Below are 14,920 nucleotides of genomic sequence, written 5' to 3'. Positions count from 1 at the left end.
AATTATATTAACGTCTGCTATATGACATTTATATAATAAACATCTTATTAATTACAGCTCCGTGAAAATGAATTATTAGGCCACCATGAATGAGAGCATGTTGGAAAGCGCTAAACTTATTTCTCTCTGTGTGTTGTTTATGCTCTGTCGCATTCTCTCTCGGAGTTGCTGCTCCAGCATAGGATAGTCACCGTATGTAAGACCGACTCGTTTAAAACTCCTAGTTATATTAACGTCTGTTATATAACATTTATATAATAAATATCTAATTAATTACAGCTCCGTGAAAATGTATTATTAGGCCTATCTCCGCGAGATGTGTAAGTTAAACGCAGAGATGAAAACAGCGCTGTCGTCAGCATTTCATAGACTTACACAAACATTAATTTTGATACCGTACTAGATGAGATAAGAAAAAGAAACAAACCCGCGAATACATCTTAGCCATTACAATTCCAGAGAATATTCAATCTTTCGTCTATTAAACACATAAACCTTTTAAAACTGTAGTTTAAAAAAATGAATGCTTATAGTTATTGGGATTTGATAGACTCAACTCTCATTTATGTTCTCCATTTGAAAATATTAGACTTTATATATGTATTTTGCCTGTTGTTAATATGGCTGCATTTATAAATAAAAAGTTGAAACAGCATTAATGTTAAAAGGACTGCGCTGTTTAAAATAAAAAGTAAATTTTTTCAGACTATTTATTGATGTAAATGTCTTTTGTTCTGTATGTAAGGGAGTGAAACCGCAAAAATTAGTGTTTAAAAAGCGCAGTTAAGTGCTGTAGCTGTAATTGTAAAAAAAAACGAAATAACCGGTTCTATATATCGGGTTATCAGCACATAAACACCCAAATAATCGGTATCGGTTATAAAAAATCAATATCGGTCGATCACTAATCAGAATGTCACCGCGGGTCAGAGCGATTAAGTGCACACACTGAGACGAGAGAGGTATGTATCAACTCTTCTTAGTTAAAGAGAATATTGCAGGTAAATATTTTTTTGAGATGAACATATAACCTTATATGAAAATGCCATATGAAAAGGTAATGCAGGATTTAAAATGTTTTTAAAAGAAATAAGAGCATAAATTTAGCAGATAAAGTGGCCGTTTTGTTGGTTTTGTAAAAAACAGTTTTTTGCAACATCGCGTCATATTACGTCACGAGAGGGAGTCCTCTGCCAAGCTCTGCGTTGTCTCAGTGCAGAATAGGTTGGTATTCTGTAGTAATCAGTGTATTTTTGGTCGTTTTTCTATTTAAATTTGTCATTGTCATGGAAAATTATTGTGTCCAGCCTGTCAGGACATTGAGTCCACAGGTTTCCTAAAAAAAAAGTTAGAAAAGCTGCATTGTGGCATTTTGTGCAGGTGAAGAGACGGGACTTCACTTCTGCATCTGCTTTGTGTGTGTGTTCACTTTACACTGCGGATTATCAGCGATATGATGGAGTTTAACATTGCAATACTCATGTAGATAAAGGATAATATTAAATGATTAAACACACATGCAATGCTTCTTGGTTATTGTTTTTACATGAATCAGTTTCAACATTGATTAATACAAAGTATTTAGGCTACATAAACACAAATGCATAGTCTCACACTTTTTAAATAAAGTCAGGAATTATGTGCTGATAAAATGTATATTTTATTCAAGCCATGTATATAAATGTTCACTCAAATACATACTCAAAACGTCATACAGCCTCACACTATCGACGGTGAATCGGCACAAAATAAACCCATAACACAGAATGAGTGAATAAAGGATCACAATAACACGTTATACTGTCTGTGGCTCGGCCGCGGCGGGAGGTGTGATGGTCGGTCACGGATCCGTCAGACGATCAGCTCGGAGAAACCGCGTGAACTGAGCACCGTATCTGAGGCGATCCGTACACATGCACACGAGCGTTCGTGTTAAACAGAGACTGAAGACTCAAAACAGAGACTCAATGTTGCTGCTAGCTTTAGATAGAAAACATTACTTGTGTGCAAATGATTTGTTGAAAAGCAGCGCACAGCGTGCGTGTGCGCGCGTGTAAAAAAGGCACTGTATGGTTGCAGCAACTGAACTATAGCATAATAATACTCAGAATAATACTAGATATAGCCGGTGACATGGTTGTGCATGATTTGGCAACTGAGAATGAGATGTCACGACGCCACGCCCCGCCCCCTTCCGCCATTTTGGGAGGATGGTCCGCCAGGTATTGGATTCGGACAGAGACTGGAGAAGAGATATTCTGATGATTACCATGTACATCATTTTCCAAACTCAATGAAACATGAAGTCCACCCCAGCTGATCTGAGTAAGCAGCTGCTGGTAAACAACATACGCCATTATTTCACCACAGGGTGTCAGTCATCATCTTAACGTTACTAGTGACCACGATGGAGTGTGTTGACATCTGATGAACACGATCCTTTATTTATTTGTATTAAAATTTTGAAAAATATTCTGTCATTTTTCATTGTCAATAATTTTATTCTATGTAATTTACATGTTAATGCCAAAAGTATTAATATTCAAAGTAACTTAGGCCTATAGCTAGTTTTCCTCTAACGTTACATTTACATACTGAGCATTTAGTTTACTTAAGGCTGGACTAAAAGCACCAGCTCACACAAGCGTTCCTTTTTATTAGTTAAATTCATTTTGAAATGTAAACTTGTCATCAGGTATAAAATATGGTCAGTATGAGAAAAACACTGTTAATGAGAGGACGAGCACTTGACTGTTGCAGGATAGTGGGGAGATATATTTATTTATTATTCAGAATGCACAAAAAATTTATAGAAACATTTAAGGAACGTGCAAGGTAGTAAGTTAAAGCGTCTAATGTTAGGTCTCTGTTCCATTCTGCTGCAGGCAGTTCGTATGGATTGATGTTTTCGATATCATCCAGCTCCTCTAAATACCTCTGCCTGGCACTGGTAGCAATTTCTCCCTGTGATTAACCATTTCTTTTTATTTTCCATTTTTAAATTTCTCCGTTTAAACGACATGATAATTCCTCGAGCCGTCTTTCCTGCTCCGATCTCTGTATCGCTCTTACAGTATTGCCCCTGGCAACCGATAGCGTCGGATCCCAAAATGGTGGACGGGCCCAAACACCGCCCAATTTGTCACGTGACCACAAGCTACCATGACGTATGTCCTCATTCTCAATAGGGGACAGCCATGCTGTTGAAAATTAACCCAGCTCCTGATTTTTTTGATTTTGTATGTTTAAAAAATATCATGAGATAGGGAGGTGCGAGAAACGCGCTTGGATCGTCTTGTTCTTCCGCTCACATGCTGCGAGCCACAACCATACGAGCATCCATAATGTCCGTATGTCGTATGAGTGCATAAACAGCACCGTGTAACGTTACGCCCCACGCTCGGCTTTAACGTTTAATGTGGACGGCGAGTGTGAATTAAGCCAGATGGTCTGAACTTATTATTAGTTTCTGTTATTGGTCTCAATACTCCTAGATGACCAATAGATTTGCGATTGCCTGATACATGATAATTATCTGCAAAGTATTGTAATCTGAGCACAGTGTTAGCGTATAACGTTATGAACCGACTCTCTCACCTGCTCTGTTTTCCACTGTTTCTCCTCACACCAACTCCATTCATCTCCCTTAATCGTTGTTCTGTCTAATCCCGGCCTGTCCTTTATTGTGTGTCATAATTACATGGCTGTGGTCTGCCATATGAGTATTAATAAACATTTATAATTTCCTCAGCGTCCGAACTGAATATCATAGAATAACATGGTTTAATATAAAAAAGTGGTGAAGTATCCCTTTATATTGCATTTCTGTTCATCAAAGAATCTTGATATATTGAATTACCGTTTTAATAAAATTATATAATATAATATTATATTAATAATAATATTAAGCAACAACTTTTTTTTTTAACATTGACAATAATAATTAATGTTTCTTAAGGACCAAATCATAATATTAGAATGATTTAGGAAGGATGTTGTGACACTGAAGATTGGAGTAATGGCTCCTAAAAAAAAATGTTAAATGTTTCCCAATATTACTGTTTTTACAGGTTTTTTCTTTTTTAATATTTTTTTTTATCAAATAAATCCAGCTTTGAGCATAAGAATCTTTCAAAAATGTAAAAAACTTACCAGCCTCAATCTTTTAAAAGGCATTACATAAGAGTTTTAGTAAACCAGTAAAATATTATCATAGCTATTGTAACGCTATTGTAACATCTGCCCAAACAAATTTGGTTGTAGATCAGTGTTTCTCAAACTTTTTCAGCCCAAGGACCACTTTATCTTCCAATTTTTTTCTGATGACCACCCCACTCTAACACGCCCCCAAAAACCAACAAAATAGGAAGGATAAACTAAATTTAAGTTTAATATGCAACTGTTTCAAGTCAAAAACTAATTATTCAAACACAAATGCAATGATATGATCAGAAACTATTATATACATTTTTATTTAATTTGAAAAAGTAAATGTGAAATGAGTTGCAGCTTAATATGAACAACAAACTGCACATGTGGAAAAAAAAAAAAAAAATTAAACATACTGTAACAGCCTAGGTCCCACTTAATGCCATTCCAAAGAGCCATTAGTTTAAAACTGAGGTGGTGGGTATAGGAAGTCTATGGTTGTAACTATGGTAACAATAAAATGCTGAAATTAATGTTCCCCTTAATGTCCAATATCAATGAACTTACTGGGATTTTACACATGAAACAAAAACTAGTACATTACAAAACTAATAGATCTGTGGATTTTAGATTAATTTTTATGTTATTAAAACATAAAACATACTGTTTCGCAAGTACATTAAAAATCTACTTAAATAAGTGACGATTTTATAAACATTTGCCTAGTTTAGGTCATCTTTTCACGGACCACACTTTAAGAATTACTGTTGTAGATAAACACTGCTAGGAGAAGGAACTTGGGCATGTGACTTTTAATGACACAGTTAAAGGCAATATTTTCTATTCCTTGGATTGACATTTTCATTCTCTCCCTCTTGCAGTCTCCGAGCTACTCACAGGTGAGCAGACTTGAGCATGATCTACACTCTGAGATCATCTCAATTCAGTCTGAAATTCAGTCTCTAATGTTAGACCCAGTCCGCTCTGCATTGCGAGACTGTGCCCGTCTCCTTAACATCCCCGTGGTGCGTGGTGACCTCGCTCTTCAAGTAGCCAGGCAAAATTACTACACCTCCAGACAGAGTGAAGTTCGCAACCAGCTTCTCCATCAGAAGGCCTTCTTTGAACTTGTGCGTCTGACCCAGGATACAGAGCTCCTTAGGGGAAAGAGGTTAATGGAGCAGCTTAATGAAATAGTGAAGAGACTGCAGGGGGCAGCAGAAGCAGCTACTCAGAGAGAAAACACTCTGACACAACCTCACTTGACTCAAGTCCCCTACCTTGGTTCTAATGCTAAACAACAGATCATGGGCTCTAAAGACACAGCCTTTAGCAGGTAGCCCACCATGAATGAGAAGTTTCAATTTAAAAAATGTTTACCCTATAAATTATATTGAAATTGTAAGACTATATCCTATTTTCTTCCTTCAGGTTGCTGCAGATACTCAAGATGGGTAAGGACTCCACGGAAAGAGAGGATCCATTCCAAACCTACGGTAGGCTGGAAACAGCAGCCTCCAACTTGCAGGAGAATCTGGTCACTGTACAAGAGGCTTTGGATGGGGCCAGACGAGAGCAAGCATTTACTGGAGATCGGTTAGAACGTGACCGAGATGCGCTCGACCAAGTAGCATACTCGGATATTGTGCAGCCTCTCCTGAGGCCGCAGGTATGTGCTAAAGCCACACCTGCACTGGAGCTCTGCCTTCATGCACAGGTATGTCTTTGTTGTCTTTCTTTTTTCTCAACCTCACTGCAGTTTTCTACATCGTCCCATGAAACGTGAGCAAAATAATTTGTCAACATTCATGTACCTCATCATTGTTTGGTGGTGGATTTTTTTCTGCATGGTAATTTTGTTTTGTTGTTGTTTTAAAACTTGGTGTTTTCATTCTTGGTGAATAGATAAAGCCATTGACAATTTTCAGTTTCCTTTTCTGTCACTGCAACACCTCTCTGTCTGTGAAACGCATTTTATTGGACTGTGATATTTCTAATCCTATGAGAAATGTTTTGTTCTGCTGACACCCTTGAAAAACTTTAACAAAGTTAGTCCAGATGCACTTTTAGAGTTTTAAATGGATCTTAAACTTTAGTTGTTTGATCTATTTTTATATTTTAACCTGAATTTGCCATGACATTTAAAACAAACTCAAAATACTATATTTAGCACACATTTATCCTCTTTACTTTTCTTTTTAATGCAACATTAATTCAACAGATTACCTTATTAGCAGTGGATTAAAACCACTGTTTTTATCAGTTTGTATTTATGTTGTTCACTTGCATGTATATAAAAGCAATCAGTGTTCAGTAGGAGTTTAAACCCTTTCAATCTGACTTGTTCCACTCTTTCTGCTTAGGAGCTAACAATTGTTCTAGATGAGCTGGAGGTCAAGCAGAAGACCTTGTACACACTTCTTCAGGATATAGTTGGGGACTTGAAGGCCAAGCGAGGGAGACTTGAACGCAGTGCCTCCCTGAGGAGAGAGAGGGAACTGTATGTCTATTTCCATCTGGACCCAAGACTGCTCAGTAGAGCAGTGAGAGACATAGAGGCTCGAGCAGGGCCTATGTAGAATCTGATCTCCTTTGTCTTCACCCGCCAACAGATACAGGTCCCTGCTGTAATATAGCTGAATGAGAAATTAATGTTACATGCAGATTAGGACATGGATCATTGTTGTGGAGCTCAATAGATCTTTTATATTCATGTATTATTCTTTATTTCTGCTATCTGTCAATGTTCTTTAGTTATGTCAAATTTGTTTTCAACGTCTACTCACATTAATTTGCATTTGTACTTTTACAAATGTGTCGCACCTTGTATAAATCTTAGTGCTCATATATTTTGGTGATTAGATCTATGTTTGTGAATAAATATCATTTGTAATTTCAGTGTTGAAGCGAATTTTTGTGTGTATCAAACCTGCAAATGCTTTTTTTTTTTTTTTTGCTTCAACTTAAGATTTTCCTCATTAAAAAGGCCACCAGAAAAACACCAGCCCACTGTGTGCATTATCTGAGTTGAATGACAGACATTGGAACAATGGATTTCCACTTATATTGTGTAGTAGAAGAATATGATAGCAGTGTTGCTTATGCACATTTGACCCCTTTATTGTCAGATTTCAATCCAGCACCTCATTTTTGACTGCACTGCTATTTTTCTGCATATGTAATAACAGGGTTAAGACAGACTAGGAGAGCAGGAAATGAGATGGAGAGCTATTTCTGCAGCAGTCTGAATGCAGCTCCTCTCTCTGCATCTGCACAAAGCATCATAGCAGCCCTTCGGATCCAGTATGTGCATAGAGCAGACAGAAGCAGAGCTAGTGAGTAAAAAACACAACATTCCAACATATTATTAATGAGGCTAGTTATGGCCAATAGAAGGTTGAATTTTATTGGTTCGTTCACACAAGTTCTAATTTTTTCAGCTGAGCTTGATTATTTTATTTTAGAAAGTATGACTTCAATCTGTTAAATCATTAAAAATTACAGCCTTGAGTAGTAGAGGGTTCAGACTGTCTCAGCATCAGGGCAGAGATGACGGAAATCAAGAGTTGTACTCAGGGAAAAGCGGGTAAGTAGTAGTGTTTTAGATAAGTTCTGTACATGTTGAGCCAACAATGATTTATATATTTTTGTAACTACAAATAAAATAATTGTTAATTTGACTCTTGAACTTTTAAAATGCTGATTACGTACTGTACATAGACTAGTCTTGGTCTTTAACGGTAGTTTATTTTTTGATTCATGTGTTTTTCTTTCTCTCTTTAGAGACTTGGACTTAAATAATCTGACAGAAGATTCAAACCACTTCAAACTAAGGGATGTGACCAGTAATGAGGCGTTTGCACACCACTATGCTGGTGATATCATAAAGGCCAACACCCTGCCTCATTTACCAGTAGTACAGGGAGAAAAGAGTTTATGCTTGTTCCGCTTTACTAGTGCAGGGAGCCCTCAGGCTAGATCAGACGTTATGACAGAAGCAGAGATCCATGGACTGACCTTCGGTAAGAGAAGGTGTGTTCAACCAGCAAACCCAACTGAAAATGGCCCAGTGGGTTGTAATCCACATGAAGCTCCCCCAGTGAAGAAGATCCGTTTTAGCCAGTTTACATTCCCTACTAACAACCGTCATGCAGCATCTGAAGAAGATAGCAAAATGATTGATATTGTGGTGGAGAAGCAGAGTAAGAATGGACAGATAAACCAATTTTGGAGCTGTCGACCAGGGTTGACTGAGAATGATAACTATGATTCTGTTTGTGAGGAAATCTCAAAAGAGGCCAGAGCTGACAAAGCTGTGTTCATACAAGTGCAGCATAATAGTTTAATATCTAATGCAGAGAAACCAACATCTAAGTATAAGGATCTGGAGACCAGCCATTGCTTGCAAGATTGTAGAAACTCTGAATTGTCAACTCAAGTGAAAAGTTGTGCACATGCCAAAGGATTTGGGAGCATCTCTGTCCTTGAATGTGAGCAAGACATAACTGTTAGGTCAGGTAAAATACTGGACTCAGTGAGGGAGAAAGAAGACAGCGACTCTGAAAATAGAGAGATTACCAAGAGCAGAACTCGTAAGTGCAGCGCTTGGACTGCTAGACAATTCAAATACATATTATATACATATTATATTCTTCCAGTGTTCCTGCTTTAACTAGGCTGAAAATGTCGGGCTTGATCTTGTCAATATCAGTTTTGTCAAGATAATTCATAATTTACGAATTGATGTTTAAACTAGTTTTAGATGGTGTATAGCACATTGCAGGACATGTCAGCTTAGCTAGTTCAAGTTAATGATACAACAAACAATGCTGAGGAAGCTAATGCTTTTATTGTACATGCAGGTTCTCCCCAGCCAGATGGGAATACAGTCCTGATGCCTGTTGAAAAGAGAACTGGAAAGATTGAGTCCACAGTACACCCCACCAGTGGTGATGTGCAGCACAGCATCCAGCCCCACTCTCATGTACTCACGCCAAAGCAGAGAGAAGCCAGGGATGGCTTTGTCACCAGAGAGGTCATTTTTAGTCTAATTTCCTTTATCTTTTTATTTTATTACACTATTTCAGTTAATCTTTTTTTTTGTCCTGAATGTTCAAAGCTGCAAAGAAAGTTTCTTCTACAAGATGTTTTCTGGGTATAACTCTAAAGTGATAAGAAAATGCAGCACAGTTAAAAAGGCCTATAGATCAGTTAATGTGTAAATGTTTGAACATGAGGGTCTCTGTACTCAGAAGGCGCAGAATGTTCCATTAGCAGTGCTGTATTTGTGGGAATGAAGATAAATCATCTATATATATATATATATATATATATATATATATAGTGTGTGTGTATATATATATATATATATATATATAGTGTGTGTGTATATATATATATATATATATAGATGATTTATCTTCATACAATATAACATATAATATACATATACACACACACACACACTCACCTAAAGGATTATTAGGAACACCATACTAATACTGTGTTTGACCCCCTTTCGCCTTCAGAACTGCCTTAATTCTTTATGGCATTGATTTAACTGAAAGCATTCTTTAGAAACGTTGACCCATATTGATAGGATAGCATCTTGCAGTTGATGGAGATTTGTGGGATGCACATCCAGGGCACGAAGCTCCCGTTCCACCACATCACAAAGATGCTCTATTGGCTTGAGATCTGGTCATAAAGGGATGGACATGTTCAGAAACAATGCTCAGGTAGGCCGTGACATTTAAACAATGCCCAATTGGCACTAAGGGGCCTAAAGTGTGCCAAGAAAACATCCCCCACACCATTACACCACCACCACCAGCAGCCTGCACAGTGGTGACAAGGCATGATGGATCCATGTTCTCATTCTGTTTACGCCAAATTCCGACTCTACCATCTGAATGTTTCAACAGAAATCGAGACTCATCAGACCAGGCAAAATTTTTCCAGTCTTCAACTGTCTAATTTTGGTGAGCTCATGCAAATTGTAGCCTCTTTTTCCTATATGTATTGGAGATGAGTGGTACCCGGTGGGGTCTTCTGCTGTTGTAGCCCATCCGCCTCAAGGATGTGTGTGTTGTGGATTCACAAATGCTTTCCTGCATACCTCGGTTGTAATGAGTGGTTCAGCCAAAGTTGCTCTTCTATCAGCTTGAATCAGTCGGCCCATTCTTCTCTGACCTCTAGCATCAACAAGGCATTTTCGCCCACAGGGCCGCTGCATACTGGATGTTTTTCCCTTTTCACACCATTCTTTGAAAACCCTAGAAATGGTTGTGAAAATCCCAGTAACTGAGCAGATTGTGAATTCTCAGACTGGCCCATTTGGCACCAACAACCATGCCACGCTCAAAATTGCTAAAATCACCTTCGTTTCCCATTCTGACATTCATTTTAGAGTTCAGGAGATTGTCTTTTGCAGGACCACACCCCTAAATGCATTGAAGCAACTGCCATGTGATTGGTTGACTGCATTAATGAGAAATTTAACAGGTCTCCTGTTCAATAATCCTTTAGGTGAGTATATGTATAGAAAAAAATCCCTAAAACTTCCTTGGGGTTCTGAAGTACAGAGCATCAGAATTATGAAGAGAACAAGTACTGACAACGAATTAGGCATGCACACAATGTATTTCAAACCAAAGGGCAGCGTTCTCTCACCTGCTTGCAGCGTTCTCTCACCTGCTTGCAGAGTTATCTCACCTGCTTGCAGAGTTATCGATACAATAAATTCTAAATGTTCTATAAATAGCATAAACATTAAAAAGCCTCCATTATCTTCAAATAAAGTCTAGTGAGCAAGAAAGAATGTTTTGACTCTGAGTGCTTGTAGTTTTTACAACTACTTTTAAGGTGAATTAGCCTACTAATAAATAATGGAAATTTCTTACTGCAGATGTCTGTTACATAAAGAATAACAGGGGTCATTTAAAGGTTGAAAACTACCAGACAAAGACTTGTCCTTGCAGCAATAAAGTGTGGGTAATTCAGTCAGAAAACTGCTTTAGTAACAACCTGGGAACTGTACATGCTCTCTTTTTGAAGCTTTTTTGACGCTGATTTGTCTGGAGCTGACATCTACAATCTGAAATGGAGGGTTGCGTGTGGATGGCTGTCTGCTGCCGATTTAAGCTTTTGGTGTTATGAAATTGACTTCTTTTGTATTGCTTTTGTGAAATATTCTCTTCATATGTGAATAAGAGATGGTGTGAACTCAAATTTGTCTTCTATTGCATTTGAACTGCATTTGTTTTCTTGACACATACAGGCTTGTGAGGTGAAATCATTTCCAAAGGATATTGCAAAATTGGAATCCCCTGAACCCATACAGGAAGCTCCTAGAATCTCTTCATCCCAGGAGTTGTGCAATAAGACTTTTCACCATTCAAAAGTAAAGGATTCAGTGCAGCTCTTAACACCAAAAGCTCAACAGCCGGGTGTCAAGAGGCAGAGACATCCCCTCAGACCCCAGAAAGAATCTAAGAGTCAAGGAGGCAATAAACCAGATAACTTCAAGCCCTCCGATCCAAGTCTGTCGGGATCCAAAATAAGCTGTCATGCTATGTCTTTAGAAACAGATGGAAAAGAAGATGGAACCTCTAGGGGGGCTTTTAGTTTGATCTCTGATCCTAGGGTGTGTGATACTGGGCGTCTCTCACAAGAGGATAAAGAATGTATGTTAGAGGAGGTTGGAGGAGCAAAAACATTAGTTGTTACCATGGTATACCAAGACGGCACCATACAACTGGACCCAGAACAGGTGTGTTTACAGATTCACTCTATCTATTTATCTTAATTAGTTTGGACTTGGAGAAGAAAAGCGTTGATTGTGGGATTTAGTAGGCAAACTATTAATACTTTATTTTAGCAAGGATGTATTAAATTGATCAAAAATTACAGTAAAAACATGTTACAAAACATTTCTATTTCAAATAGCCTTTTTCAAATCTTAAAGCAGCACTAGGTAACTTTTCAACCTTCATAATATATTTTTTAAGACTCTTGTGATGATAAATCGACTTACAATAGGTTGAATGACACGTCTGCCATAGCCTGATGGGGTCTGTATCGTTTTTAATCGTACTTTTAAACTTCAGGTTTCGGGTAGTAACCCGAGAAAAAAAAGAACTACAAAATTTGACTGCTTTACGGCATATACGTCACTTCCACCACCACCCACACTTCCTTAAATTCGGACATGCGAGCCCAACTTTGTTCGTCGGATAATATAGTCATGTCCGAAGCAGCACAGACAAATAAGAAAGAAAAGGTTTTGTTGGAGGAAAGCAATAAGAGGAAACGAAAAAGTGATGGGATTAAAGGCAGGACGAGGATCAACATGTGACCAGCGTTTGCTCGTTGGAGGCGTGCCCGACCTATGCTGTTATGCTTGTTACGGTGAGCTACCACTCAAACATTGAACTGAAGTATCATAATATGGATTCTGTAAAACAGTAACCAATAGACTAACGTTACTATAATGACGCTGGCTTGTAAACGTGAGCATCGTTATTATTTGGCGTTTGAAAAAAATAAAACCCATGAAATTATATTCATATGACATGCTGAAACATATGCCACTGACTGTAACGTTACCTGGGATGAAGATATTTCACACGCGACGCCAGAAGAACTCTGAACTCCTCTTGCAGTGTTCAACGACCCGCGGCGCCACTTTTATGAAGTTATTTGGCCCGCACCGCACCACTGTATATATTTTTACAACCCGCCGCGCACCCGCGACCATTAAATAGACATACGGGGTCCGCGGGTTATGAGACAACCCACGCATCACTAGTTCAGGGCTATCAGGCATGTCAACAAATGCACGCGCAATGGCATCCCCTGTTGTAGGATGACAGCTCTTACGACAGTAGTTGAGGACATTATTTTTTCCAAACTGTAGGGGGACCCCGAGAGCAAAAGTAGCCATGTGCGGCTTTAAAAAAAAAAAATCTGAATGTTTCCTTAATAATATTAAGCATTACTAATACTGGAGTAATGGCTGCTGAAAATTCCGCTTTGCCATCACAGAAATAAATAATAATATTAGTAATAATAATACACATTTTTATATAAATATATTAGTGTTCCATCAATGCGTTTATCAAATAAATACAGCTACAGTTTCAAAAATCTTTCAAATGTGGAAATGGTAATGTATGTGGGCATTAATGTCTCTTCTACAGAAGCTGTACCCTGCAGTGTGTGGACTGCTGGTTTTGCTGAAGACTGATTTTGACTCAAAGGAACTACAGGACAGGCCACAAGAGAGGGTGCTGTACCTCAGACTAGAGCATACACCAGCCTGGGCCCAACAAGACTTTACACAAAAGCAAGATGCGTTTACCAGGTGTGCTTGTGTTTTTTTGGAGAGGAAATGAGAAAGAGCCAGAGTGTTTGTGTTTTTTTACTGTCCTTACTAGACATGCTTTAAATGGAATACTGTTACATGTGTAAAGTGGTCTCCTTGTGGGTTTGCACACATGTGGGATAAGTTATTTAGAGATGGTTTGATTGTGTTCATTGTGTGTTGCTCTATCTGTTTGTCTGTGTGTCCTCAGAGAGCTGCTGCTGCGGATGATGTGTGGTACAAAGCTGTTTGTGTGCTTTAAAGCTAAAGACCTGCTTCGCACAGCATTGAGGCACTTCAGCAGAGACCTGAGCTGGAAACAAGGTGATATACAGGTCCTTCTAAAAAAGTTAGCATATTGTGATAAAGTTCATTATTTTCCATAATGTAGTGATAAAAATTAAACTTTCATATATTTTAGATTCATTGCACACCAACTAAAATATTTCCGGTCTTTTATTGTTTTAATACTGATGATTTTGGCATACAGCTCATCAAAAACCCAAAATCTAAAAAAATTAGCATATCATGAAAAGGTTCTCTAAACGAGCTATTAACCTAATCATCCGAATCAACTAATTAACTCTAAACACCTGCAAAAGATTCCTGAGGCTTTTAAAAACTCCCAGCCTGGTTCATTACTCAAATCCGCAATCATGGGTAAGACTGCCGACCTGACTGCTGTCCAGAAGGCCATCATTGACACCCTCAAGCGAGAGGGTAAGACACAGAAAGAAATTTCTGAACGAATAGACTGTTCCCAGAGTGCTGTATCAAGGCACTTCTGTGATAAGGAAAAAGTGTGGCAAAAAAACGCTACACAACAAGAAGAGGTGACTGGACCCTGAGGAAGATTGTGGAGTAGGACTGATTCCAGACCTTGGGGGACCTGTGGAAGCAGTGGACTGAGTCTGGAGTAGAAACATCCAGAGCCACCGTGCACAGGCGTGTGCAGGAAATGGGCTACAGGTGCCGCATTTCCCAGGTCAAGCCACTTTTGGGCTACAGAGCAGCAGCACTAGACTGTTGCTCAGTGATCCAAAGTGCTTTTTTCGGATGAAAGCAAATTTTGCATGTTATTCGGAAATCAAGGTGCCAGAGTCTGGAGGAAGACTGGGGAGAAGGAAATGCCAAAATGCCTGAAGTCCAGTGTCAAGTACCCACAGTCAGTGATGGTCTGGGGTGCCATGTCAGCTGCTGGTGTTGGTCCACTGTGTTTTATCAAGGGCAGGGTCAATGCAGCTATCAGGAGGTTTTGGAGCACTTCATGCTTCCATCTGCTGAAAAGCTTTATGGAGATGAAGATTTCGTATTTCAGCATGACCTGGCACTTGCATACAGTGCCAAAACCACAGTGACCATGGTATTACTGTGCTCAGTTGGCCTGCCAACACTCCTGACCTGAAT

General features: G+C 38.7%; 1 protein-coding gene across 6 annotated transcripts in view; it reads left to right on the top strand.

Annotated features, from left to right (window-relative positions):
- Positions 1 to 14,920, top strand: part of LOC137075443 (DNA polymerase nu-like) — a 77,718-nt gene that overhangs the window by 9,103 nt on the left and 53,695 nt on the right. For 3 of the 6 annotated variants that reach the window (XM_067443982.1, XM_067443990.1, XM_067443973.1), the window contains exons 2-8: positions 7,338 to 7,484; positions 7,654 to 7,735; positions 7,933 to 8,741; positions 9,012 to 9,184; positions 11,429 to 11,920; positions 13,350 to 13,513; positions 13,725 to 13,837. In XM_067443982.1, the coding sequence (XP_067300083.1) occupies positions 7,370 to 7,484; positions 7,654 to 7,735; positions 7,933 to 8,741; positions 9,012 to 9,184; positions 11,429 to 11,920; positions 13,350 to 13,513; positions 13,725 to 13,837 (1,948 nt within the window). In that variant the 5' untranslated portion in view covers positions 7,338 to 7,369. Of the gene's footprint in view, positions 1 to 5,030; positions 5,486 to 5,580; positions 5,867 to 6,512; positions 7,151 to 7,337; positions 7,485 to 7,653; positions 7,736 to 7,932; positions 8,742 to 9,011; positions 9,185 to 11,428; positions 11,921 to 13,349; positions 13,514 to 13,724; positions 13,838 to 14,920 lie in introns of those variants that run through there. The other 3 variants (XM_067443998.1, XM_067444016.1, XM_067444008.1) reach the window with 3 other exon arrangements.

Source organism: Pseudorasbora parva, chromosome 1 (genome assembly GCF_024679245.1).
Source record: "Pseudorasbora parva isolate DD20220531a chromosome 1, ASM2467924v1, whole genome shotgun sequence".
Taxonomy (NCBI): domain Eukaryota; kingdom Metazoa; phylum Chordata; class Actinopteri; order Cypriniformes; family Gobionidae; genus Pseudorasbora; species Pseudorasbora parva.
This window is presented reverse-complemented; position numbering and strand designations above follow the sequence as displayed.